This window comes from Onychomys torridus, chromosome 22 (genome assembly GCF_903995425.1).
Source record: "Onychomys torridus chromosome 22, mOncTor1.1, whole genome shotgun sequence".
NCBI classification, from domain to species: Eukaryota; Metazoa; Chordata; class Mammalia; order Rodentia; family Cricetidae; genus Onychomys; species Onychomys torridus.
In genome coordinates, this window is record NC_050464.1 from 28,520,689 (window position 1) to 28,548,681 (window position 27,993).

The window sequence follows — 27,993 nt, forward strand, 5'->3', positions numbered from 1 at the left end:
CTCCACGGCCGACTCCGACGGCAGGTGTGGGGCGCATGCGCGCAGACGCACACCACGCCGACCTCCTTCCCGACAGCCCGCGGAAGAGAACGGCGGGGGGGGGGGGGGGGGGGGAGGATGGGGAAACGGTATTCTCGCGAGGTCTCGCTGAGCGGCGGCGGAAGCAGCGGACACGTGACTGTCTGAGGCCGCCTTCGCCTTGCCCCCTCCCCCTTCTCGGAAACCCGGCCCCCTCACCCTTCGCCCACCCCCGGAGCCGCGGTAAATGGACCGTTTGGGTCCCGGAATTCTCTTGGATCCCATCACTGGTACCAGGGTAGCGGGACCTGGCGGAATCCGGTTTTGGTGGCGAAGGCAGAAGGGGAGGTGGTCAAGATGGGGGCGGGGGGAGTGGGGGGGGGGGCGAGTCAGCTTCCTTCACCTAGGAAGGAGGCGGGGCGGAGAAGGGATGGGATGGTGGTGTGGTGGGGGGGGGTCACGTGGGGCGTGGCGCGCGCTGCGCGCTGCGTGCGCGCGGCCCCTGACCCGTCGCCCCGCCCCCTCTTCCTGCGGGGCGGGGGTTTGGGAGGAGGGGCGTCAAGATGGCGGCGGGGAGGTAGGCAGAGCCGGACGCTGCTTCTGCCGCCGCCGCCGCCGCCGCCGCCTCCGCCGCCGCCGCCGCTCCTGTTGCCTCCGGCTCTTCACGCGCTCACGGACCGGGAGAAGCTGTTCTGGCGTCGGCTCCGGCGGGGAAAGTAAGTCCCTCCCTCGGCCCTTTTCTCCTTCCACGCTCGTCCGTCCGGACAGCCTCCCACTCCCCACCGGCGCTCCTCGGGGTCCGTGTGGGGCCGGTGGGGGTGGTGGTGGTGGGGGTGGTGGGGGAGGCGGCCACTTCACGGCTGTCCCGGCGTCTCTCGCCCGCTGCTGGCTCTCACACCGCCGGCCGGGGGCCCCGTTGGTTTCGGCGTCCTCTGCCAGGCAGCGCCGGCTCCGCGGGAGTCCCGCTGTCCCGCGCCGGATAGCGCACAGCTCCGAGGCCCGGGCAGCCCGGCCCTGCGCAACGCTGACTCCCCGGGGCGGGCGATCGCCTCCTTCGCCTTCTCCCGTCCCTCCCAGACCCGAGACGGGTGGCGAAAGTGAGGCGGAGACCCTGCTCGAGTCTCTCCGGCCCATCGCTGCCGATTTCGGGAGCGCGAGGGAGGCACCGGGACGCCCTTCCTGGACCTCGATCCCTGGCGGGTGGGGTGCGTGGGACACGTGTGTGTGTGTGTGTGTGTGTGTGTGTGTGTGTGTGCGCGCGGGGGGGACACCTTCACGCCTCGGCCGGGGTGGGTTCGCCTTCCCCTGCAGTGGGTTCGGTTTCAGACTCGGAGTAAGAGTCCATGAGGTGAGCGATGGCGGTTGGGCATCTGCTCACCTTAGCAGTGTTGGATGTAGTGAGCCACCCAAGTTCCTCAAAGCCGCGTCTGCTGGTGTTTTCCCGGGAGTGGCGTGGGATGCACTCCACCGCTCCGGAGCCTTGGATTTGTCCGAACCCGTGTGATTGTTGCTTTCCTGACCCCGGCATCCAGCTCCTCCCCTTTCGATCCCGGCTTTGTGTTTCAGTTTGGTTAATGTTTGCGGGCCACTAACTTGATGCTCTCATATAGTAAGCTCTTTTTTACGTGGTTGCTCCGTTTAACTGTGGGATGCTTTTGTTCGGGGGAGTCGCTGGTTGAGAAGCGTGCACGAGGGGGGAAGGTCGGAGATAAAATGAGAACCCAAGAAAGCGTCGTTTTAATCCATTGAATTGCGCAGCCAATTGTAACCGCACCCGGAAGTTTGTGCTGAACACGTGTTGAGGGAAGGCTAAAAACGGGCCCCCTTTGACCTTTAAACGTCGTCGATTGTTTGCCATGTATGTTGAGTAAAATGTTCATATTCTCTTGACTTTGAGAATTAAAGGTGGAAGAAGGCTCCTAAGGAATCATCCCGGAGGGTCCAGCGAACTGTCAAACTCAAGAGTGTCCTAGAGCTGGTCAACTTATTTAGCATTTGCATAGAGTTCTACCGGTTAACAGTCTTAATGCTCCAGAGTCAGGGTTGATTTTCATAAGCATTGGGGAAAGAATCGTTGTGCAGACGCTGTATTTACACAGAATTTTTAGGATGAGATGGCATTTGCCTCTGGTGACTTGAGTGGGACATTAATATTGATAATGCAGGAACATTCATTTTAGTTTTCCAGCTGATGGGAGAAGACTTCGTTCTTCTGGCTTCTACTTGCGGTTTAACTTCATCCCATGCAACTCCCTTCAGAATTTTAAATCCAGCTTCACTTTAGTTGCTGTATAAATGTTGAAAAAGAGAGCCTATGTTTATTGGTTTATTGAATAATGTTCTGTGTTAAGCACTCTTATATGTCTTAAATTCTTTGAAGTACTACTTAAAAGTGGCTGATACGGTGTGTGGGTCATTTTAGCTTTTTGAGACAGGGTTTCTCTGTGTAGACCCGAGTTGTCCTAGAACTCCCCTGTAGACCAGATTGGCTGTGGTCTCACAGAGATCACCTGCCTTGGTCTTTCGAGTGCTGTTATTATAGTTCAGGGCCACCACCGTCCAGCTGAGACTGGTGATTCCAAGCTTTTACTTTTTAGGGTTGTGTTTTTGAGATTGACTCCTTATAATTTCACTATGTACCCAGGCTAGCCTCCAACTCACGATCTTCTTGTCACAACCTCCCTGATGATGGGATTGCAGGCTTGCACTGTTGTCATGTCCAGGCTTTTATGTGCTCTAGAAAAGCGGTGCTTCGCAGACCTTCAGTGTGTAGACGTGGTTTTGGTGCTTTCCTGACTTTCAGTTGCACTTTGAGTTGAGGCTTGCCCCCTGCCAAGGGCAAGAATACACTGGTCTGGTCCTACCAAGTAGTCTCTCATGAGGTACAGGAGGCCCCCAAGCTTTGCTTGCTTATATTTAAAGTTCATCTAAAGATGCCAATGAGTAGCTGGTTAAAACACTTGTTACTGGGGTTGGGGATTTAGCTCAATGGTAGAGCGCTTGCCTAACAAGTGCAAGGCCCTGGGTTTGGTCCTTAGCTCCGACAAAAACAAAAACAAACAAACACTTGCTACTAAGTCTGACCACATGAGTTGATTCCTGGGATTCACATGGTGGAAAGAGAGAACAAGCTGTCTTCTGACCTCCACACATGGGAGCCATAGCACTGTGGACCCATCTCCTCCTCTCCAGTGGATGTTGTTGTTGTTGTTGTTGTTATTATTATTATTATTATTATTATTATTACTATTTTGTTTTTCCAAGACAGCTCTGGCTGTCCTGGAACTCACTGTGTAGATCAGATTGGCTCACAGGGATCTTCCTGCCCCTACCTCCTGAGTGCTGAGTTTAAAGGTGTGCACTACTTTGCCTGGCTATATAATCTTTTAAAAGTTCATGTACAGACAGTTTCTGAGATTTTTTGCTTTTAAATAGAAAATTTCTAACTAAAGTGACTGGTTTTTATATGCTAACTGACAGATCCACTTTGGTAAGGTTTGAATTTGTCCAACTTTAGGACAACTGTTGAGATACCACAGAACATTTTATGAATGGAAGGATTTTTTTGTTTGTTTGTTTGTTTTCTTTTTTGGTTTTTCAAGACAGGGTTTCTCTGTGTAACAGCTCTGGTTGTCCTGGGACTCACTCTGTAGACCAGGCTGGCCTTGAACTCAAAGAGAGCTGCCTGCCTCTGCCTCCCGAGTGCTGGGATTAAAGGCATGTGCCACCACTGCCCGGCGGGAAGTCAGTGAAAGGTGGCTCAGAACATATCAAATAAACTTATTTGTTGGGGTATAGTAGAAAACTATTTCCAGGAGGTTTTCTTGTATCCTACAGTAAGAAATGTTTGTGACCTAATGCTAGTGCATAAAACACAAAATCTCATAAAATGCTTACTTTTGAAATACCTGTGTGTTTTGGAATGGTTCTCTATAATGAAATATTTGATTATGTTGACTAATATTGTAAGTTACTTTGACAGTTAGCCCCTATTAAATTGTCAACCACAGGTAGGGGTCAGTTCAAGACCCAGGAACATAGCCAAAGTCTGGAGGCACTAAGTCCCATTTGTAGTAGTGCCACATTTGCAGGTAAGGTAGTCCCTTATTCATCTCCAGATTTTTGTTTGTTTTGTTTTTTCCAGACAGGGTTTCTTTGTTGTTTTGGTGCCTGTCCTAGATCTTGCTCTGTAGTCCAGACTGGCCTCAAACTCACAGAGATCCTCCTGCCTCTGCCTCCCGAGTGCTGGGATTAAAGGCGTGCGCCACCACTGCCCGGCTCTCCAGATTGTTTTTGATGTTTAGTAGGTGTATGTGATATATGAGGAGATATTGACACTAATTACCCAGTAAACAGTCTACATGTTCATGCAGTATTTTTCTGTTGAAGCTTTTTTTTGAGACAAGGTCTCACTATATATATGGCCCTGGCTGGGTTGGAAGTTCCTGTGTAGATCTCCTGGCCTCAGTACTGGGTTTACATGTGTGGGATTCACATGCTACCTTCCACATTGAACTTCAGGAATGTGGAGCCTTGTTGATATGGAGACCACATAGTGGGGTAGGATTATGGAGAAGTTGGGTATAGGTCTCCTGGTTTAGAATTAGACTCTAAGCTTGTGTCCTTGTTACTTTGGTACAGTCTTCCTGTCTTTTTTTTTTTTTTTTTGGTTTTTCGAGACAGGGTTTCTCTGTAGCTTTGGAGCCTGTCCTGGCTCTTGCTCTATAGACCAGGCTGGCCTCAAACTCACAGAGATCCCACCTGGCTCTGCCTCCCGAGTGCTGAGATTAAAGGCGTGCACCACCACACTTGGCTCTGTTGATGTTATTCCGGGTTATCTGTGCCTCGGGTTAGCCATGAACTTCTATATAGTTGGACATAAACTTGGATGGCTTATCCTACCTCCACTTTGCAGGTGCTGGGATTGCAGGCTTCTTCAAATTTAGTCAGTCTTCAGTTTGGGCTGATGTAGAACTGAAGCTGAGTGTGAATCAGGCATGCTTTGGAAGTGGGCTGTGTGTCTGTTTCTGTGTCTGTCTGTCTGCCTGTATTTTCTGTCTTTCTGTGATTTGAATTTAGGAACTTGGTCATCCTAGCCAGCTTCTTTAGCACTGAGCAATGCCCACAGACCCTTTTTTTTTTTTTTTAAATTTTATTTATATTTTTTTATTTTCTGGAGCTGAGGACCAAACTCAGGGCCTTTTGCTAGCTAGGCAAGCCCTCTACCGTGGAGCTAAATCCCCAACCCCGCCCACAGACCTTTTTGAGATGTTTATTTTCAAAGAGGCTTTCACTAAAACCTGAATGCTGGCCTGAACTCAGCCTGGTTTGAGCAGGGGATCTGTCTGTCTCAGCCTGTTGTGTAGCTAGGGTCCTAGGCCTGTGCTACCAGGTGCCCCTATGCTATTTAAGAATAAGAGTTAAAAAAGACTGGGTTTTTTTGAGACAGGGTGTCTGGGTAGCCCCAGCTGTTCTGGAACTCTGTAGACCAGGCTGGCCTTGAACTCAAAGATCCCCCTGCCTCTGCCTCCTGAGTGCTGGTCTACTTTCACCACCATGCCCAGCTTGCTTTGTTCTTTGTTCAGGAAAACACTTGCTAAGTGATAGTATCTATGTACAGTTGGAAATAACTGTCTGTTGCCTTTAGATCTGATTATCTGCACAGACTAGATGTGAGACACTTACTACTTAAGTTGTAGAACTAATTTTTTTTTAAGTTGTTTGTTTTGGTTTTGGATTTTCAAGATAGGGTTTCTCTTTGTAGCCCTGGCTGTTTTGGAACTCACTCTGTAAACCAGGTTGAACTTGAACTCACATAGATCTGCCTGCCTCTGCTTTCCAGGTGCTGGGCCTAAAGGCACCTGGCTAAGAAGATTTAAAACTTTTATTTTATATGTATGAATGTTTGTCTGCATATATGTATGTATACCACATGTGTGCCTGGTGCCCTAGAAGGCCAGAAGAAGGTGTTGGATTCCCCTGGAACTGGAGTTGCAGATGGTTGTGAGCCACTGTGTGGGTGCTGTGAATCAAACCCCAGGTCCTCTGCAAGAGCAGTTAGTGATTATAATCACTCAGCAATCACTCATCCCTTTATGTAACTATTTTAGAGATGAATTATTGGGTGGTGTGGTCGTTTGAATGTAATTGGCCCCTATAAGCTCACAGAGAGTGGTACTATTAGGAGGTGTAACTTTGTTGGAGTGAGTATGGCCTTATTAGAGGAAGTGTGTCACTGTGGGGGTGGGCTTTGAGGTTTCCTATGCTCAGGATACTGCCCAGTATCTCAGTTGACTTTGTTGCCTGCTATATGTAGGATCTCAGCTACTTCTCCAATACCATGTTTCCCCGCATGAAGCTGTGCTCCCTACCATGATGGTAATAGACTGAACCTCTAAAACTTTAAGCCACCCCAGTTAAATGTTTTCCGTAATAAGAGTTGCCCTGCACCGGGTGGTGGCGGCGGCAGAGAAGAACAGAACAGGTAAAAGCCAGCTGCAAACATTCACTCCAGGTGGTCGTCCCCTCTCATATTCACTCACTCACTCAGTCACTCACTCACGTATTCAGCAGGTACCCTCAGAAGTTAGTTCTTCTTAGTCCTGTCTGAAGAGAAGAAACCGAGTTGAGTTGAGTATTTTTTTTTTTTTACTTGACTATATTAGAGCACTAGTGAGTTTGAATGTCTGTTCTTTCTGATCTCTTGCCTTGCAGATGATGTCCCTTGCATCTGCTCAGACCCATGAAGAGCTAGCTCTAGGTCTCCTCTGTCTCGTCCCTGCTGATAAGGGCTGGTGTTAGTGGGTGCTGCTCTTTTGGGTGACATTGCTTCTCAGGATTCCTTGCCAAAGTGGTACACAGTTTCTACACATGCTCCTTACACATGCCTCTCCATGACTCTTTCAGATGTGCTTTTGGCAAAAGTGAAACTTTTTGGTTGTCCATTTGCAGTTGATGATTCTGTGGTAATTGTTGGGCTTGTTAGATTGCTGCACGGTAGATGTCACCTGAAGTGTGAACTCCTTGGTAGACACAGTGACAGTTCCCTACATGCAGCAGTGTTTTTGATTTGTATTGTGAAAATGTCTCCCCTGACTTTGGGATGAAGCTGCTTTTATGAAAGATTGGCCACTGTGACTTTTAAGGGCTTTCTCCATTTGGCACTGAAGTTCTTCTGAGTCTGTTAGGTATGGGATATGATTAAATACTAAAAGCTGCTTAATGCAGTCAGAGAATGGGGTAAGTGCTCCGTCTTGTTCTCTTGCTTCCTGCAGAACAGAACGACTAGAAAATGCTAACTGCTTGGAAAGCCCCATAGAGAGAGTCTCCCATGAAAAAGTTCCTAGTGAGGTCAAAGGGTCTCACACTATGTTCCTTCTCCCATTTATTCATTCACTCATTTACTCATTCATTCATTCATTCATTCACTCATTTACTCATCCATCCATCCATCCATCCATCCATCCATCCATCCATCCATCCATCTATCTATCTATCTATCTATCTATTTAGGCAGTTTCTCTGAGTACCCAGACTGTCCTGGAACTCTGTAGACCAGGCTGGCCTCAAACTCAGAGGTTCACCTGCCTCTGCCTCCTGAGTGGCGTTCCAGGCCTTATTTATGTATGCTAGATAGGATCTTCGAACTTTACTCTCAAGTCCACTTAATTGTAGTTGACAGGTAAAAGTTGCATATGTTCCTTTGGAATGGCTTAAGCACTGTACTGTGATCACCAAAATGTAGGTTAAGGTGAGCTTTGATCACGTGCTATGTAGCTTTAGGCATCTTTTCTTATATGAATACCAAACAGTTCTTTCCTTCCACGTTTTTGTAATTTTAATATTTGTTGTTAAGAAACCAGTTAAAAAGCTCAGTGAGGCCAGGCATGGTGGTGCACCCCTTTAATCCTAGCACCATGTGGGTGCTGAGCACCAGACCCAGGTCCTCTGCCAAAGCAGCAAGTACTCTTAACCTCTGAGCCATCTCTCTAGCCCCCTGCTTACTTAAGTTTCTTGAACAGTTAGTTGCTGTATATTAGGTTACAGCTTTGGTGCTTGGCTAACCCTCTTCTTGTGGGATGTCACTGATGCATCATTGCACCACACAGTTGAGGTATATTGCTTATATAATACAAATTTGTTTCCTGGGAAAAACTTCTCACAAGAATATATGTCTAATTCAGAAAAATTTAAATTGGAGGTGATTAAAATTTTTTTTTAACTTATGTGTATGGGTGTTTTGCCTGCGTGTATGTGGGTGCACCGTGTGCGTTGCTCTGGGAAGGCAGAAGGAGGTGTTGGATCCCCTTTATGTGGAGATACAGTTGTGAGCAGTGATGTGGGTATTAGGAATTAATCCAGGTCCTCTGGTTAAGAGTGCTCTTAACCCTTGAGCCATCTCTCCGGGCTCCCGGTTTTAGTTTGAAACCTCTAGAATCTCTGCTATCTTGGGACACAGTTGTCTTTCTTCTCCCAGCCACTGCAGTCCCAGTGCCTGTTATGTGGATGTCCTCCTGAGTCCTCTTCGCTCAGTTTGCTTTCACACTGCCGTCAGTAATCTTTCTACATGAGAAACAATTGTTCCAGGCTGTCCTGCATCTGAAAACCCTGTAGTGGCCTGTATCATCATTGGAGAAGGTGGAGTGAGGCCACAGATCATAATCTCTTCACATGCAGGCCCCTGGTGTGTGAATTTACAGTTCGTTAGAATGCAGTGTTTAGAAGACACTTGTCTTCCTGATTAGTCCTTCCCCTGTACTCAGTATTGTTATCTACCTAGGAACCTGTGTGCACAGTTCACTTTTGCCTCCTCCTTTGACCTTGTAGTGTGGTTTTTATTTTATTTGTAGTCCTAGATGTTCTGGAACTCATTGTGAACAGACCAGGCTGGCCTCAGATTCACAGAGAGCAGCCTGCCTCTGCTGCCTCTTGAATACTGAGATTAAAGGTGTGTACTACTATGCCCAGCTTCATGGTGTTTTAGGCGTACACTCTTAACCTGATCTTAGTCAAGGAGTAGAAGAGACTCCAGCTCTGAATGCTGCGCTTCTGTGTCCTTTATTTTAGTGTGAGGTTTCTGGAATCAGAGACGGTCATCTTTTCCAACAGGTAGCAGGTTCTTCATAAGTACTGAATGACCAGCTCTGAGAGAAAATGTTGGCCTGTTGTGTCTAGAAGAGAGTAATGTTTTCACTTTGTTTAAAGATGGTGGAACCGGGGCAAGACTTGCTGCTTGCCGCCTTGAGTGAGAGTGGGATTAGTCCGAACGACCTCTTTGATGGTGATGGTGGAGACGCCGGACTTGCAACCCCCCCTCCTTCTGCACTTCAACAGGTAACAGCTCTCCGCACCCCAGAGCTCCCTCTGAGTTGGCGATCTCCGTTGTCATTTACTATTCCAGTGGCTCTTACCCATTGGTGGTATTGGGGACTGAACCCTGGGACTTGGGCTGCCAGGCAAGCACTTTTCTGCTGATGTACAGCCTTAGCTGTTTAATTTACATTTTAGAAAAAGATAATGAGTAAACCTTAACTTTTGGGTGGGGGTGGTTCTTAACAGGGTTTCTCTGTGTAGCCTTGGCTTTGTAGACCAGGTTCCACCTGCCTCTCCCTTCCCAAATGCTGAGGCTAAAGATGTGCACCACCACCGCCCAGCAATAAACCTTAACTTTAAAGATAACATGGGAATGTTGTTTTTACACTGTATCTACAATGAAGTAGATACTATTTACATCAACACCAAGACATTGTTTTTTCCTATTGCTTAGCATTCATATAGGAAAAGCATTAATTTTCTTCATAGTTGCCTTTGGTCTTTATTGGGACATTTTTTGTGACTTCTCTCTTTACATTTGCAAAAATAAAGGCCGGGCGGTGGTGGCGCACGACTGTAATCCCAGCACTCGGGAGGCAGAGGCAGGTGGATCTCTGAGTTCAAGGCCAGCCTGGTCTATACAGAACTAGTCCAGGACAGGCTCCAAAGCTACAGAGAAACCCTATCTCGAAAAACAAAACACAACAAAGAAAAGTTCTGATATTAGTGTGGTTTTGTGGAGATTTTCTGCTGACCAATACTATTTTGTTATAACTGATGTAGTGATTGTGCAAACAGTTTGATTGTAAACCTTGACTTTGTGTGTACGGTACTGGGGTCTGAGCCAAGGACTCTGCAGGCTAGTCAGTGCTCTACTCCTCAAGTAGAAGCCAGCTCTAAGGTTTTTTTTTTTGTTTTTGTTTTTTTAATAAAATAAATGCAACTCTTGTTCTTGAAACAGAATTCACTGCTGTCCATCCTTTCTCTGTTATTTTCTCTCTAGTCAATGCCACTTAGTGCATTAGATCTAGGTTTGGAGACAGAAGCAGCAGTTCCTGTTAAACAAGAACCAGAGACAGTGTCTACTCCTGCACTATTAAATGTGAGGGTAAGAGCCACTCAGATTTGGTGTTACTTCTAAAATGGTTTAGGGTGGTAGCAAAACTAGAACTATTTATTTGAAATAAGATCTTCAGCCCTGGCTAACTTTGATTTCCCTATGTACCAAAGAACACTAGTGTATTGTAAATCACTAACAACAACAACAACAGCATTGGTGAACTGAAGACTGAACGTACATGTTACCTCACGATTTGCAGTGTTTGGGACCTTGGCTCTTGCCAGTTCTTTGCTGGTAACTTTGATGTGATTAACTGTGCTTTACAAATAGAGTTCTTTGGACCTTACCTCAGATATAGCCGATATCAACATGATCCAAAAGATTATGGTCAAACTGGTTAAAATTTGTCAGTTTGTATCCATAGTTTAAAAGTGGTAAATAGCCGGGCGGTGGTGGTGGCACATGCCTGTAATCCCAGCACTTGGGAGGCAGAGGTAGGCGGATCTCTGTGAGTTCAAGGCCAGCCTGGTCTACAGAGCTAGTCCAGGACAGGCTCCAAAGCTACAGAGAAACCCTGTCTCAAAAAACAAAAACAAAAAAACAAAAAGGTAAATAGCAGTCTAGAAGATTTTATTGAAAGTTATAGGAAGGAGCTGGAGTTGTAGCAGCTTAGTGGTAGAGGACTTACCTTGTAGGTGCCCGACCCTGGGATGATCTCCTGAACCACAAGCCCAATGATATGCAGAAATACTCAGTGACCTTAAAGCCACAGACATAGTATTTTCAAATTGGCTTTATTTTATTTCATTTTTTAATTTTTTGAGATAGGGTCTCATGTAGTCCATGTTGGCCTTGAGCTCAACCTCTGCACATTCTGTGTGTTTTTGCCAAGTGTGGCTCTCACAATCTTGAGCCACACACTCAGCTTTTTCTTTTTCTTTTCTGTTCCCTCTTCTCTTCTCACTTCACCTCCTCCCTAACAACACAAATGGTGTGTGACACTGGGCAGTGATGGCGCACGCCTTTAATCCCAGCAGGCAGAGGCAGGCGGATCTCTGTGAGTTCTAGGCCAGCCTTGTCTACAGAGTAAGTGTCAGGACAGCCAGAGCTATGTAGAGAAACTCTGTCTTGAAAAACCAAATAAATAAATAAATGGGAGGTGGTGGTAAAGGAGGGAGGGTCATGTGGCTTTGTCTTAGACTGTTGATGGTAATCACCTTATTACCAATGTTTGACTTTCACCTGACTGTTTATCCTTTTAGACTCTTAAAATGTAGCATAACCTGTATGATAACAAACAGCTTGGAACAGGAAAGACAGTGTTGGGCTTTCGAGATGGGTCGGTGGGAAAAAATGTGTTGCCATGCCTCAAGACCCAAGCATCCCAGGGAGCCGGGGTCCCTCAAGTTGTTCTTTTACTCCCACACATTTGCTGTTCAGTAAAATGAATTTGTGGAAAACATGGAAAAGTTTTTTTTTTTCCCCTGGATCTCAGGACCGAACCCAGGGCCTTGCGCTTGCTAGGCATGGTACCACTGAGCTAAATCCCCAACCCCTGTTTATATTTTTAGTTAAAAGAGATGCAGCGTTAGTAGAAAGTTGGCTTTAAAGGGCTTGAGGGATGGCTCAGCAGTTAACTATTACTAACACAGAGCCCCCCATATTGGGCAGCTCTCAGTGCCTGTAACTCCAGCTCAAGGAGGATCTGGTTGGTGCATCTAGCCCCATAAGTACCTCATATACCCTAATCCATACAGATTAAAAGAAAATGATAACAGAAATCTTTTGGGTTTTTTTCAAGACAGACCTTCTCTGGGTAGCCCTGGCTATCCTGGAACTCATTCTGTAGACCAGGCTGGTCTCAAACCAGGATATCTACCTGCCTCTGCCTTCCAAGTGCTAGGATTCAAGATGTGTGCCACCACGCCTGGTGACAATAGAAGTCTTTGAAAAGTAAAGTAAAATAAAAATTGAACTCGGGAAAACCTAGGTCTTGAGTGGTTTATAGGATTGGCCTAGACTTGTCTGCCTGGTTGGCAGTGTTGACTAGAGTTTTTTTCTGTTGCTAGACCTATAAGAGTTACTGTAAGTCACAGCTAGCTTGGGATAGCTTTCCATTCTAATTTATATATCCTTTAACGCCTGTTTAAAGTGTCAGATTACTACTACACTCTTTCCTGATTGTTGTGTTTTAACCTGATAATTTATAGCTAATTAAATTAGAAATAAAGTACCACTAGTTAAGCAAGACTAGAATACAGTTTAGGTTGTGTGTGTTGGCTCTGGCTCACACGGGCCTCAGCAGGTGTGTGGTCAGAGGACAGTTAGCACTTTTCACCATGGTGGAGACAGGGGAGCCCTGCGGTTACAGGTGTGAACGACCGCCTGAGGGTCATGAGTTGTGTGTTCTGGAGATGGAAGGTTCTCATGCTTACAGCTTTCCCTTTTGAGTCCTGTCCAGCATCTGCTTTAGATTTCTAAATGGATTACTAGGTTTACCAGTGCAGACTGTCAGAGTTAGATTGAGTGTGTGAAGAAGTGTTTCTTCTTTTCTAGCAGCAGCCTCCATCCACTACAACCTTTGTGCTGAATCAAATCAATCAACTTCCAACCCTGGGATCTACAATTGTAATGACTAAAACACCACCTGCAACAACCAATAGGCAAACCATCACTTTAACCAAGTTTATCCAGACCACGGCAAACACACGCCCTTCAGTCTCAGCACCAGCAGTACGAAATGCCCTGCCCCCTGCTCCTTCTAAAGAGCAGGTTCAGTTGAAGGATTTACTGAAAAACAATAGTCTAAATGAACTTATGAAGCTGAAGCCACCTGCTAACATTGCTCAGCCAGTTGCAACAGCTGCCAGTAAGTTGTTTTCAACTGTTTGAACTTGGTCTTCCACAAACTCTTTTGTTTTCTGTGTGTGTGTTTCACAAGTAGTTTTGGATATTTTGTTTAATATTAATATTTTCTGAGTGTGTGCCTTGAGTATATGTATATGTACCTTGTGGATGAAGTACCCATGGAGTCCAGAAGAGGGCATCAGATTTCACTGGAACTGGAGTTATCTTCTTGTGAGCTAGCTGCCTTGTAGGTGCTAGGAAATGAACCTTGGTCCTTTGCAAGAGCAGTAATCTGTCTTAACTGCCGAGCCCTCTCTCCATCTCTGCTTTTGGTTGGGATTGGTTTTTGGTTCCCCATCCCCTTTTGCTCCCCAAGGTGGTTTCTTAGGCTGCCATTGCCTCCCAAGTGCTGGGATTAAAGGTGCTTGCCACCACTACCCAGTTTAAGAATGTGGGTTTTTTTTTTTTTTTAAATACTTATTTATTATGTATACAGAAGAGGGTGCCAGATCTCATTACAGATGGTTGTGAGCCATGTGGGTGCTCAGGACCTCTGGAAGAGCAATCAGTGCTCTTAACCTCTGAGCCATCTCTCCAGCCTAAGAATGTGGGTTTTCTTTTCTTTTCTTTCTTTCTTTTTTTTTTTTTTTTTTTTTTTTGTATGTGGAGCTGAGGATCGAACCCAGGGCCTTGTGCTTGCTAGGCAAGCACTCTATCACTGAGCTAAATCCCCAACCCCAAGAATGTGGGTTTTATAGTCTTTGAAATAATAAATATCTGCCAGGCGGTGGTGGCGCACGCCTTTAATCCCAGCACTTGGGAGGCAGAGGCAGGCGGATCTCTGTGAGTTCGAGGCCAGCCTGGTCTAGAAAGTGAGTTCCAGGAAAGGCACAAAACTACATAGAGAAACCCTGTCTCAGAAAAAAACAAAAAAGAAAAGAAAAGAAACAATAAATATCTACTGTGTGTATTGTGCTAGCTCCTGTCTGGACTTCAAGGTATTGCTTGGGGGGAAACTTGAAGTCGGTGCCCTCTAGGAGCTCATGTTGTACTGAAGAAAGATAGTGAATCTGTTGTATTTCTCAGAAGGGCTCGGGCGATGAAGAGAAGTGAAAGGCGCATGGTAGGGCAGGCCCAAGCATCTTACTATGCCCTGTCTACCCTGTCTACCAGCCCCCCTTCTCCCCAGGGAGGTAGGTGTTTCCCACTGTCCTGTCATGGAACTCATCAGTCTAGGCTCGTCTGGCTAGCCAGTGAGTCTCAGGGATCCTCCTGTTACCACCATACCCAGCTTTTTGGGGTTTTCTGTTTGTTTTCAAGACAAGGTTTCTCTGTGTAGCCCTGGCTGTCCTGGAGCGTGCCTTATCAACCAGGCTGGCCTTGAACTCATAGAGATCCTCTTGCCTTTGCCTCCCAAGTGCTGGGATCAAAGGTGTTCATCAGCAGATACTGTTTGTTTTTTGAAGTGAATAAACTGCGGAATTTTTAAACTAGAAAAAAAGAAATTGAGACGTGTAAATTTCAGTCCACTTCTCTTCTTGCAGCTGATGTCAGTAATGGTGCAGTAAAAAAAGAATCTTCTAATAAAGAAGTAGCAAGGATATGGATAAATGACATGAAAATGAGGAGTTTTTCCCCCACCATGGTGAGTTTCAAATGGTTCTATTGATATTTCTATGTAATATAGAAATTACTTGGCTGAAAATTACTTTAGAAAAATCCTCAGAAAACTTGTTGAAATGGAAGTAGGCTAATAATTACAAAACTGTATCTTTCATGGGCAATGGTGTTCCTTGCAGGGCTGACCCTTTTTTGTTCATCTGCCTGGTCAGGAAAAATGACAGCATGGAATTAGCCATAAACCTTTGATAACTTGGTGGAACCCAAATAAATGGCCAGTTAGGAGCTATGCAGTGACCTGGATGAGTTGTTAAGATACTTTTTTCCTTAATTATGGAAGTGCTTTTGTGCCTTAGGTCAGGTTCTTCAGACAATGTTTCTGGATGGTAGTGTGTATGCAGTGAGTGTCTGGAAGGACTTTCCTTCATGAGTTTTCTTTCAGCAAACAATATTTCGTACCATCTAGATTTAAGGAATTGTATAAGAGACATGGAAAGGTACACGGGAAGGTGGGTAGAGTGTGGTGGCACATGCCTTTAAAACTAAGAAAAAAGCTGGGCGGTGGTGGCGCATGCCTCTAATCCCAGCACTCAGGAGGCAGAGGCAGGCAGATCTTTGTGAGTTCGAGGCCAGCCTGGTCTACCGAGCAAGATCCAGGAAAGGCACAAAGCTACACAGAGAAACCTGTCTCGAAAAACAAAAACACAAACGGGGGAAAAAAAAAAAAAACAACTGAGCAAAAAGGTACAGTAAAGGCTATGGGTTATGAGGAAGGGGCACTGGCAGGACTCTGACTCTGTAGGCTTTATGGAGGAAGGGTGTGATGGACTGACAGGGATTCATAAGGAAGCATGAACTAACTGGCACCCAGGAGCTTCTGCTTCTGCTAACAGGTCAGAGAGTCAGGGCATACAGAAGACATGGCAATGGACGGTTGAGTTCTGTAGAGGGATTGGGGTTATAAATACATGCTAGAGGAAGAAGGGCCTCTTCTCTGGTTTAAGTTAGATGGGCAGGAAGAAAGGCAGGCAGATAGTGTGATTTTGAGGAATATTTACAATGGGAAAGAAAAATGGTCAGAATATCATTTTTGTTAACATTTGTATATTCTATAAAATCTTGGTTTGATAATTTGTGTATTGGGATGACCCACCTTTTGTCCCCATACTCCTTGTTCTTTCAAGTCCTGGATTGCAGAGGGGCTGAGGTTGGAGAGAGATTATGAGAATTGAGGGACAGAGTAGTTGTAGATGGTGGCTGGAGGGAGTAGAACCCTGTGGTGGCTCCTTGATGTGTTGGTTGCCCTTGTTCCTGTCTCCCTTTGGAAGGTAGGCAGGCAGGAACTGAAATTTCACAGAATGTGCAGCTGGTACCTTGTATTGGCAGGTTGGTTGGAAAAAGGTCCCATAGACTTTGGCCCTTTGTCTCTAGACTTAAGATTGGTTGTATTTTGTATTACAGAAGGTTCCTGTTGTTAAAGACGAAGATGAACCGGAAGAAGAAGATGAGGAAGAAATGGGTCATGCAGAGACCTATGCAGAGTACATGCCAATAAAATGTATGTCTTTAGGTTTTGCCAAAACGAAATACTTGGGTTCCTCTTGAACTTAATTGTCTCTTAAAAAATTAAGATATTAGTACACCTCATCAGTCATGATAGATGAGACTAGAGGTGTGTGGGGTTGGCCTGGAACATAGACCTGTCTACCTCTGCTCCCTGCCCGAGGTCTGCTTTAAACTAGACTATTTCCTCATCAGTATCAGACACTGTGTGCGTGCTTAGGTCATTTTGGCCAAGTGTGAGTAGTACATTACAGTTAGTAACTTTATTTTATAAGCTCAGAGTGGGTGTTTACTGTTTTCTGTGTCCTGAGATTGGAAATGAGACACTGTAACTTTTTGTTTAGTAAAGCTTGGCCTGCGCCACCCTGACGCAGTGGTGGAGACTAGCAGTTTGTCCAGTGTCACTCCCCCTGACGTTTGGTACAAAACCTCCATCTCTGAAGAGACCATCGATAATGGCTGGCTCTCAGCTCTGCAGCTCGAGGCAGTTACCTACGCAGCCCAGGTAATTCTTAGTGAAGTCTGATGCTTTATCTTGATAGGTAAAATAAAGGGTTGTTTCTTTTGTCGGGGGGAGGTTGGTTGGTTTTTTTAGTTTTCATTTTATCTATCATTCATTCAGAGACAAAATTTCAGTATGTATCTCTTGATGTTCTGGAGCTCTCTGTGTAGACCAAGTTGGCCTCAAACTCACAGAGATCCATCTGCTTCAGCCTCCAAGTGTTGGGATTAAAGGTGTGAAACAAAATACCTGGCTTATACTTTTTTTCACATGCATTGGTGTTTTGCCCTGGGTGTTGGGTCCCTTGGAACTAGAATTACAGACTGTTGTGGGCTGCCATATAGGTGCTGGGAACTGAACCCAGGTCCTCTGGAAGAGCAGTCCCTGCTCTTAACCGCGGAGCCATGTCTCCAGCCCCCATATTATTATATGATGTATGTGTGTGTGTCTTAGGAGTGTATTCCACATGTGTCAGATAATGACAGGCCAGCAGTGGGAGTTGGAGTCTTTCTACCCTGAAGCTAGAGTTACAGGGTTGGGAGTCACTTAACCTGGGTGCTGGGAATCAAATTTTAGGTCCTCTGAAAGAACAATAAGTGCTCTTAACCACCGAGTCATCTTTCTAAGCCCCATATAATACAATTTTAATAAAGATAAAATTTTCTTGCCAGAAAACTTGGAAATAGGTTTTTTTTTTTTTTTTTTTAAGTTTTATATAGTGGCCAGATGGCAGTGGTACACACCTTTTAGTCTCATTTTAGTCTCAGCACTTGGAAGCCAGAGGCAGGTGGATCTCTGCTTTTGAGGCCAGCCTGATCTATAAAATGAGTTCCAGGATAGCCAGGGACAGACAGAGAAACCTTGTCTCAAAAAAAAAAAAAAAAAAAAAAGGAAAAGTCAGGTTATGTGTTAGGAAAAGAGAAGGTGTAGCAGGGATCTTGAGAATGCCTTCAAGTAGAAATGACAAGTCATGACCTAGAATTTTATGTGGAAATATTATTAATATGAAGACTGCATTTATCTTCTATCTAAGACTTATATAGGAATCTGAGGTATATGGAAGAATGTTTGTTTCCCCATTTTTTCCCTGTTGAAAAGACTTGAGTGCCCATACTGTTAAGGTAGTTAGTAAACTGGCAGTCATGCGCTGTGCAAGTTCTTAGACCATGTGAGTGGGACTCACTCCAGTCATGCTTGAAGAAATTTTAACTCTGTTTTTGTGGGATAAGCAATGCTGTGTGTGAATGGACAACTGTCCCCATGGTTAAGTGTGAAAGTTGGCATATTGTCTGTCAGGCAGGTGTTCAGAGGAAGAGGGAAGCAACCTCACCAATTTCTTCTCTTTGCTGTTCAGTGTGTGGCAGGGTAGAAGGCAAGTGTAGTACATACAGAGAATGTCCATGCTAGGGGGCGGGCACACTTATGCCAAAGTGCACAAAGGGGTAATGATGACACATTTCTGTGATTGTTTTGAGTAGGAGCTTATTTACTGAAGCATGGGCAGCTTCGTTACCTTGATGAGAAAATGATACCCATTCTTCCAACTTTTCCCTTTTTAGCAACATGAAACATTCCTCCCTAATGGAGATCGTGCTGGCTTCTTAATAGGTGATGGTGCTGGTGTGGGCAAAGGCCGGACGATAGCAGGCATCATATATGAAAACTATTTGTTGAGCAGAAAAAGAGCATTGTGGTAAGTTCCAAAGGGTTGGCTGACTGAGGAAATTTGTTTTTTTGTTTTGTTTTTTAATAGTTTTTTTTAGCATGGCAGGATGAATTTAAATGAAAAAAAATTTTTTTTGAGCTGAGGATCGAATCCAGGGCCTTGCGCTTGCTAAATGAAAAATTTTTAAACAATATATTTATTAAAGTTTTTTTCATTTTACATACCAACCCCAGTTCCCCCTCTTTCCCTGAATTTTTTTTTTTTTTTGTAGTGTCAAGACCTTAGTTCTATGAAAAAAATGCAATTCAAGTTTAATTTGGTTTACCTTCTTTTTTGACAGGTTTAGTGTATCAAATGATTTAAAATATGACGCTGAAAGAGATTTAAAGGATATTGGAGCAAAAAACATTTTGATCCATTCATTAAATAAGGTATGGAAGCCTCCTTGTTCAATGGGGCTATCAGTGCACTACTGACTGACTCATCTATGAGGATGGGGTAATTGTTTTTGTGGGTTTGTTACAAGGACTAAATGAGTTATTTCGTACAACACATGCTAGGTGGTGGACAAAGTGGGCGTGGTCCTTGGTGTAATGGAGTTTGTGTTCTTGGTCTCCAATGTTCTATTTCTCTTAGTTTCTAGTGTTTTGTATACCTGTCCATGTGCAGTGTGGAAAAGTAGTGACCCCATCACATTTGTGCAGCCTAGAGAGAATCGTTTGGTTTGCCAAACAGTTGAACTAAGAGAGTCGAAGGACTTTACTTGTTTCGGTATGGAAACAAGAAAGTGGGTATCTACATCTAAAATATAGTTTTACATGATTAGACTTTTAATGGTTACCTAATATTTAAAATGGGGTCTTACCATAGCTCATGCCGGTCTCATGCAATCCTTCTTTCTCAATGTCTCCCTAATGCTGAGATTAAGCATGTGCATGTAAAGTGCCTGGTACAAATCTTATTTTTGTTTTTGAGACGGTCTCACTGTATAGCCTTGGCTGTCCTGGAACTTGCTATGTAGTAGACCAGGCTGGCCTCAAACTCATAGAGGTCTGCTTGCCTCTGCCTCCTGAGTGCTTGGTTTAAAGTTGGGTGCCACCAAGTCTGACCTCCTGACACAAATCTTACAATGTACTATGTGCCTTTTATTGGTTTTGAAGAATCCTAGAAGGATCTCCCTACTAGTTTTGAAAATCAATGGCTATAAACCTGATTTTCATGTTTTTTATCTGTCTCATTGTTAGGACCTTGGTCCTCACTGGCTTTCCTTTGGTAGGTTAGTGGCTTTGCTGGTTAGGTTTTATTTAGTCAAGTAGTTAATGTGTCAGGGTGGTATGTTTTGAATGATTGCAGTGTAAAACTAAAACATGAAACTGATACCTAGATAAAGTTTATTTCTAAGCAGTGTAACTGAGGGGCACATTACTCAGAATTCTGTGTTTGGAGGTGCTGAGGTTAGAGTCCGGTGTTAGGTATGCTAGACCAAGTGTTCTACCACTGAATCACACCCCAGCTTACTTGCTAACACTTCTGCTGATGGTCTTCTATTTCCCGACTCAGTCACAGTGCTTTATGAATAGTATATGAATGCACAGCAGCTATGTGTGGAGCCAGTTGTCTAGGGAAGCTGATTTGACATGTTCGCATTTATGTAGTGTAAGTTTGTGTCTAGATTTTTTAGAGTCTGTCATAAACCTACTAAGTTGATCTCATAGTTTGTGGTGGGCACTTCTGAGAGGAAGATACACTAATTCTTTCTTCTTCTTCTTTTTTTTTTTTTTTAGTTTAAATATGGAAAAATTTCTTCCAAACACAATGGGAGTGTGAAAAAAGGTATTATTTTTGCTACCTATTCTTCTCTCATTGGTGAAAGCCAGTCTGGTGGTAAATACAAGACCAGGTTAAAACAGCTTCTGCATTGGTGTGGTGATGACTTCGACGGAGTGGTATCCTTTAATAGAGATTGTGTTGATTTTGTTGTTGTTGTTTTTCGAGACACGCTTTCTCTGTGTAGCTTTGCACCTTTCCTGGATCTCCCTCTGTAAACCAGGCTGGCCTCAAACTCACAAAGATCCACCTGCCTCTGCCTCCTGAGTGCTGGGATTAAAGGCGTGCCCCACCACCACCCAGCGTGTTGATTTTTAATGCCATAAAAATTATATGCAGGCTGGGCAATGGTAGCACACACTTGAGACAGGCAGATCGCTGAGTTCAAGGACAGTCAGGACTACACAAAGAAACCCTGTCTTGAAAAATTAAAAGAAAAACAAAACAAAACAAAAAAACAGCCGGCTGGTGCTGCATGCCTTTAAGCCCGGCACTGGGGAGGGGAGGCAAAAGCAGGCAGATCTGTGAGTTGGAGATCAAACAAACAAAACTCTGCTATGCTGGGCGGTGGTGGCACATGCCTTTAATCCCAGCACTCAGGAGGCGGCCAGGCGGATCTCTGTGAGTTTGAGGCCAGCCTGGTCTACAGAGCAAGATCCAGGACAGGCACCAAAAGCACACAGAGAAACCCTGTCTCGAAAAACAAGAAAATAAAAAAATAAAATTATGTTTAGGCCTGGAGAGATGGCTTGGTGGTTAAGAACACTGACTGCTCTTCCAAAGGACCCAGGTTCAGTTCCCAGCACTGACATGGCAGCTCACAACTTTCTGTAATTCCAGTTCCAGGGGACCCAGCACCCATGGCAAAACACATAAAGTAAATTTTTTTAAAAAACTAGGTGTAGATAGACTTTTGGAAGAAAAATTTGACTAAGTGAATATTTTGGAGTGTTTACTGTAATTAGAATTGCCAGAGCCTGGAAAGTCAGTTCTTTTGTATGTGTCAAATATGGGGAATGCTGCATCTTGTTCTTTATGCCTGTTCCCATGGAGTGCTTGAGAGACTGAGGAAGCAGGCTCACTTATTTGCTCACACAGAGCTTCTGCTGTCCTGATGAGGAACCCCACGTTCTTAAATACTATTTTAAGTTAGTTGCCATTTGTTTTACAGTTACTGAAATGCTAGCTGTAGTGGATAGTTGTTGCTGCAGTGAATCCTTTCCTGCATTCTTAGAAGAAAGAAGTTCCCAGCTGAAGTAAATACTGCATTGAGCAGATAGCTCAGGAGCTTGCAGGACAAGGTAAAGGAGTAGAGATGAGGCACAGAGGGTTCTTGGGTCATGTGTGGAATCTTACAGAAAATGCTTGTAGGTTCCAGGGTTGTAGACCACACTCTTGACTAGACAGTTCCTGCTTTTGATATGTTCCTTAGCTCCTCCTTACAGATAGTGTTTGATGAATGTCACAAAGCAAAAAACCTGTGTCCTGTTGGTTCTTCAAAGCCAACCAAGACAGGCTTGGCCGTTTTAGAGCTTCAGAACAAATTGCCAAAAGCCAGAGTTGTTTATGCCAGTGCCACTGGTGAGTATACACTTGATCAGAAAGATTTGCACACATTTACTTTTGCAGCTATAATATATTTTGGGGTTTTCCAGGTGCTTCTGAACCGCGTAACATGGCCTACATGAACCGTCTTGGAATATGGGGTGAGGGAACTCCATTCAGAGAATTCAGTGATTTTATCCAAGCAGTGGAACGCAGGTAATAAGGCTTATGGCACTGTTCTGCCAAAACATTGCTGTGGAAAGTGCTGTTTTGTTTATTGATAGTTACTGTGTGTTTTAATTTTGTTCAGAGGTGTTGGTGCCATGGAAATAGTTGCTATGGATATGAAGCTTAGAGGAATGTACATTGCACGACAACTGAGCTTTACTGGAGTGACCTTCAAAATTGAGGAAGTTCTTCTTTCTCAGAGCTATGTTAAAATGTATAACAAAGCAGTTAAGCTGGTGAGAAATGTTTGGTCAATGTTTTTAATGTGCCTGATAATTTTTTTTAATGAGGTTTATCGGTTGAAACATTTTCAACATAGAAGAATGTGATTGGGCTGTAAAACAGCAGATAATGATCACAGTTGCTTACTTGCCCAATATCCTTGTTTTCCATGTTTTTATTTATTTATGGTAATACATAAAAGACAGCCATTTTTTTCAGTTAAATCAAGTTCACAACTGCAGTGTAAACCATGTCCTAAAATGACGGCCTTAGGTAGTATACATTTTGAGACATTTTTGTATGAGCATCCTAAGAATTATCCAGAGATTCCCAAGTGACTGCAGATTATTTTGGTTGAAGGAGTCATTTCTAATATTTGTGGAGACAAGGTCTCAGTGTGTCATTGTAGCTGGCCTGGAACTCCCTATGCTATGTCTGGACCAGGCTGTTCTTGAACTCACAGAGATCCTCCAGCTTACTGGGTGCTAGAATGAAAGGCATGTCTGGCTAAAAGGGTTGCATTTAGGTAATGGTATTCAAATGTACATGTAACATGTTGTCTGTGTATTTCCAGTGGGTCATCGCTAGAGAGAGATTTCAGCAAGCTGCAGATTTGATTGATGCTGAGCAGAGAATGAAGAAGTCTATGTGGGGTCAATTCTGGTCTGCTCACCAGAGGTTTTTTAAGTACCTGTGTATAGCGTCCAAAGTGAAAAGGGTAGTGCAGCTGGCCCGGGAGGAGATCAAGAACGGGAAGGTAAGTTGTAGAAGGTCTAGTTGAGTCTGCTCAGCCAGCTAGTCTTCCTCTAATGAGGTCTTCTGCTCTACACAGGGTAGCTTTGGTAGCTTCTGCCTGTCCTGGAACCCCTCTGTAAACCAGGCTGGCTTTGAACTCACAGAGATCTTCCTGCCTCCACCTCCTGAGTGCTGGGATTAAAGATACTCATCACTGTGCTCAGCAGTGGAATATTCTTTTAAATGGACGTTGCTAAAAATACTATTGCAGTAAGATTTTACTTTCATAATTTATTTTATTGTTTGTTTCATTTGAGACAGTGTGTTTATTCTGTAGCCTAGAAAGTCTGATATCTAGGCTACCCTAGAATTCATGGCAATCTTCCTGTCTCAGCATCCTAAGTCCTGAGATTGCAGGTATGTGCCACTATAAACAGATCCTTCACAATAGATTGTAAGCCAGGCGGTGATGGTGCACGGCTTTAATCCCATCATTCAGGGGGCAGAGGCAGGTGGATCTCTTTGAGCCTGAGGCCAGCCTGATGTACAGAGTGAGTTTCAGGACTGCCAGGGCTACACAGAGAAACTCTGCCTCAAAAAAAAAAAAAGATTAACAAAAAGAAAAGTTCTAAAAATGCCAGGTACTGTGTATGTGTTGTCACACCACGTGAGAGATAAAAACTAGAGGATCTGAAGCTCAAAGCTAGCTGTGGCTAGATCATAGTTGGCATTTATCTACTTGAGACTGTATCAAGACTACCTCTGCACACCCAAACACATGAGTATTTGTATATAAATACACAAATAATGCCTGTTGAGAAATTTCAGCAGTGTATGCTATATAATTTGTTCAGCTGTGCTCTTTCTGTTAATAACTAAGTATTGCCCTAAGCTTGCTTGCTTTGGTCGATTATGTATCTGCACTAAATACAGAGAGTTGCAGGGATGGAATCACGCCTTTAATCTCAGCACTTGGGAGGCAGAGAGAGGGAGGGAGTCTCTGGGAGTTGAGGGACAGCCAGTGCTGCAGACGAGAGGAGGAGAACAAAAACTTAAGGGTTATTCTTTAGGTCAGGGACATTTGTCATGTCCTGTATCATGTGTTTTCTCTCGTGTTTTTCTGGATCTGGGAGGGAGACAGGGTCTCTACACAACCCTGGCTGTCCTGGATCTCTGTAGAACAGTCTGACTTCACATGCACAGGGATTTGCCTGACTGCCTTATGGTTGCCGGGATTAAAGGCACACAGTACCATACCTGACTTTCTGTCACTTTTTAACATAGCATACCTCATGTAGAGAAAATGAAGCCCAGATTGCTTTATTATCATGGGTTATCTTTTGAAATCTTTTAAGAATTTTTATTAGATATTTGACTTATGCCTGAAGTTATTTATAATTGTGTATTTTGTGTTTTCCAGTGTGTGGTAATTGGTCTACAGTCTACAGGAGAAGCTAGAACTTTGGAGGCCTTGGAAGAGGGTGGAGGAGAACTAAATGATTTTGTTTCAACGGCCAAGTAATTTTTTTTTTTAATTTCTTCTTGAATATATAATTAGTTAAAACATTAGCATTTCTTTCTTTTTTTAACCTGTATCATCTTTAAAAGTTTTTATCTGAGTTTTTACAGTTTTGTGCTTTCTTTGTAGTAAATCTTACGAAAAATAGAAAGTAGATAGCTCATCTTGAAATGTTGAGCATTTGGCAACTTTAGAGTATGTGAACTAACACGTCTGGGTTTTGTTCTGGTCCTCTTTAATTTGGTTAATTTCAATTCCGTGCTCTGTGTTGGGCGTGACCGTTGCTTTTGAGAGTGGCACTTGGTTTGCCAGCATAGACGAATAGGATCTGCTCTAAACATTTCCAGCTGGGAAGGCGGCTCGGGGAGTAACCCATGGTGCTCTCCTAGAGGACCCGTGCTTCCAAACCTGGTTAGCTTCTACTCCAAGGGATCTCATACTCTGAGGGCACCTGCACTACGTGTCCATCATATCCTTGTATAGACACATAGACACATAATTTTGAAATCAATTTTACAAAAACAAAAAGTGGAAATTGGAATTGGAATTTCAGAAAGTTTTAACGATGTTAAAAGTTACTGAGGAAGCTGGCGAGATGGCTCACAGTTTAAGAGCACTCACTGGCTGCTCTTGCAGTAGACCTACCACCACATGGCTGCTCAGAGCACCCATAATTCCTGTCCAGGGCATCTGATGCCCTCTTCTGGCATCTGAAGGCACTGGGCACACATGTGGTTCATAGACATACATGGAGGTAAACAATCATACACATAAAGTAAGTTGGCAGGATTGTTTTTCTTTAAATCTTGGAAAATACTAACTGGTAATAAATCAGCACAATAGCTTTAAGACTGTGCTTCTGTGCTTGTGTGTGTTGGGGGGCACACATCCTAGTGCTTTTGAAAGACTCCTGTCATTGAAAACTGCTTATAAGAGGAAAATTTGAATTACTTTTTTTGTTTTGAATCATTAAGAAAGTGTCACTTCTTACATGTGACTCTACTGAGCAATTGAAGTGTCTGTATAGGTACATTTATGTTGTTAATGTAAAACACACCAAGTTTCAAAGACACTATAAAAATGTAAGAAATTTTACTGATTACATGTTGAGGGAAATAAACGTATTACTGAAATTAGTTTCAGTAACCTCTGTTCAGTTTGTTTTATGTAAGGGTCTTGCTGTATTTCCCAGGCTAATCTTGAACTTGTGAACTTAAGCCATCTTCTGCCTAAGCCTCCCTCAGTAGTTGTGGTTACAAGCAAGTACTGTTAACCCCCTGGTGCCCCCCCCCCCCCCCCCTATTTCCCTTAGAGACAGGGTTTCTCTGTGTAACAGCTCTGGCTGTCCTGGAACTTGCTTTGTAGATCAGGCTGACCTCAAACTTGTAGAGATTCACCTTCTTTTGGTTCCTGTGTGCTTGGGTTAAAGACATGTGTAACCACACCCACCTTAAACCCTTTAGTTTTAATAACGTTTTGTATTTGGGTGGTGTGTGTATGTGTGTGCACCTGTCTGTGGTGCATACAGGTAAGTGTGCTGTGCATGCTCCTGTGCACAGATTTGTAGGCAGCAGAGGGTTGTGTCTTCTACTGCTTTCTCTCTCTCTCTCTCTGAACTGAAGCCCTGCCACTTCAGCTAGACTGACTGGCTAGTGAGCTCTCTGGATCTGCTTGTCCCCACCCTCCAGTACTTGGGTTACAGGCCTTTGCAGCCATGCTAAGCTTTTAATGTGTTTGCTGGGGATTTAAAAACTCAGGTCTTCATGCTCATTCCAGAGCAAGCCCTTACCTAGTGAGCCATTTCACCAATCCCTGTCCTGTTCTTTAAGTTAAGCGCTAGATGGGTGTGTTGTCTTGCTTACTGCTACTGGACAGGCTTCTCTTAAAATTTACTTAATCTGTGTTAATTTGCGGGGAGAGATTTGAAACAGGGATTCTCTGTGTATACCATGCTGTCCTGGAACCACTTTGTAGACCAGGCTGGCCTCAAGATTCATAGAGATCCTCCTGCCTCTGCCTTCTGAGTGCTGGGATTAAAGGCACCACTGCCCAGTTAGAAGTATTTCTTAAGATTCGCCAGGCGGTGGTGGCACACGCCTTTAATCCCAGCATTCGGAGGCAAAGCCAAGCAGATCTCTGTGAGTTCGAGGCCAGCCTGGGCTACCAAGTAAGTTCCAGGAAAGGTGCAAAGCTACACAGAGAAACCCTGTCCCGAAAAAAAACAAACAAAAGAAGTATTTCTTAAGATTGAAAACAAATTGTTTTTCTTTACTAGTATCACATAAAGTAGTAAGGCTCACTGCTTTTTTCCTGCAGAGGGGTATTGCAGTCACTCATTGAAAAACACTTCCCTGCTCCAGACAGGAAGAAACTTTATAGTTTGCTAGGAATCGATTTGACAGCTCCAAGTAACAACAGTTCACCAAGAGATAGTCCTTGTAAAGAAAACAAAATGAAGAAGCGGAAAGGTGAGTGCTATTTCTTAAGTGGTTGATGGTGGTCTGAGTTTGTAACTGAGCTCCTGCTGGTGCTTTCCCTGTTGCTGAGTCCTGAGTGAATAAACAAATGGCCCCCCTTTCTTTGATTAGCTGGATACTCTGTCCAGCACTTAGAAATGAGAACCTTTTCAGCTCTGTGGGAAGGTTAGGCTTGTTGTAGGGTCACTTAGTCTTTGTGTTGTCAGTGCTGCTGGTTAATAAATGTGGAACTGGCTGGTCACCCCTCTTTTGGAAGGAAGTATTGGGTGTCTGCCTCCTGCTTCAGTTTCTGGGGCAGCTGGGTTGCAGGCATTCATTGTGTTTGCCTTGCTGGCTAAGGCTGCCCATTAGTGTAGCTATTGATTTTTAGGAGTGCATTCGCACATGCTTGTGATGGTGCAAACTGGAATCTGTGTGTGGGTGCTGTCTCTGCTGTTTGACTTTCAGAACTGAGCTGGGGTTCTGATAAAAAAAAAGCCTTGATGCGTTCTGGGCCCTGGGCTCCTGCCTTAGCATACCCAGCAAAAATACCTGCAATGCAGTGTGCTCTAAGTAGTGACACTGTGTAATCAATTTAGATATGACAAAGTACATAGTCTTCATATTAAAATGTTTTCATTACATTTGTTTGTGGATGCACAGGTATCACTGTGCATTTGGAGATCAGAGGACAATATGGTCACTTTTTATCATGTAGGTTTTGGGGTTCGTGACAAGCACTCTATCTGCTGAACCATTTCAGTGGTCCTCACATTTGTAATGCACTTGAAGTGAGTGGGCTACTACCCCTTAAAACACCCTGTGCTTTTTATTTGAGTAGCACATGAAGTAATGGTGTCTTACAATCAGTAG

General features: G+C 44.2%; 1 protein-coding gene across 4 annotated transcripts in view; it reads left to right on the forward strand.

Annotated features, from left to right (window-relative positions):
- Nucleotides 1-500: 500 nt before the first annotated feature.
- Sbno1 (strawberry notch homolog 1) overlaps nt 501-27,993 on the forward strand; it is a 50,476-nt gene continuing 22,983 nt past the window's right edge. Inside the window, exons 1-16 of one of the 4 annotated variants that reach the window (XM_036172556.1) lie at nt 501-734; nt 9,223-9,351; nt 10,334-10,438; nt 12,947-13,259; nt 14,782-14,882; nt 16,319-16,415; nt 16,765-16,925; nt 18,482-18,615; nt 18,929-19,019; nt 20,373-20,534; nt 21,861-21,996; nt 22,071-22,176; nt 22,271-22,424; nt 22,985-23,167; nt 24,566-24,663; nt 26,981-27,132. In XM_036172556.1, the coding sequence (XP_036028449.1) occupies nt 9,223-9,351; nt 10,334-10,438; nt 12,947-13,259; nt 14,782-14,882; nt 16,319-16,415; nt 16,765-16,925; nt 18,482-18,615; nt 18,929-19,019; nt 20,373-20,534; nt 21,861-21,996; nt 22,071-22,176; nt 22,271-22,424; nt 22,985-23,167; nt 24,566-24,663; nt 26,981-27,132 (2,122 nt within the window). In that variant the 5' untranslated portion in view covers nt 501-734. The remainder of the gene's footprint in view (nt 735-9,222; nt 9,352-10,333; nt 10,439-12,946; nt 13,260-14,781; nt 14,883-16,318; nt 16,416-16,764; nt 16,926-18,481; nt 18,616-18,928; nt 19,020-20,372; nt 20,535-21,860; nt 21,997-22,070; nt 22,177-22,270; nt 22,425-22,984; nt 23,168-24,565; nt 24,664-26,980; nt 27,133-27,993) is intronic. The other 3 variants (XM_036172557.1, XM_036172559.1, XM_036172560.1) reach the window with 3 other exon arrangements.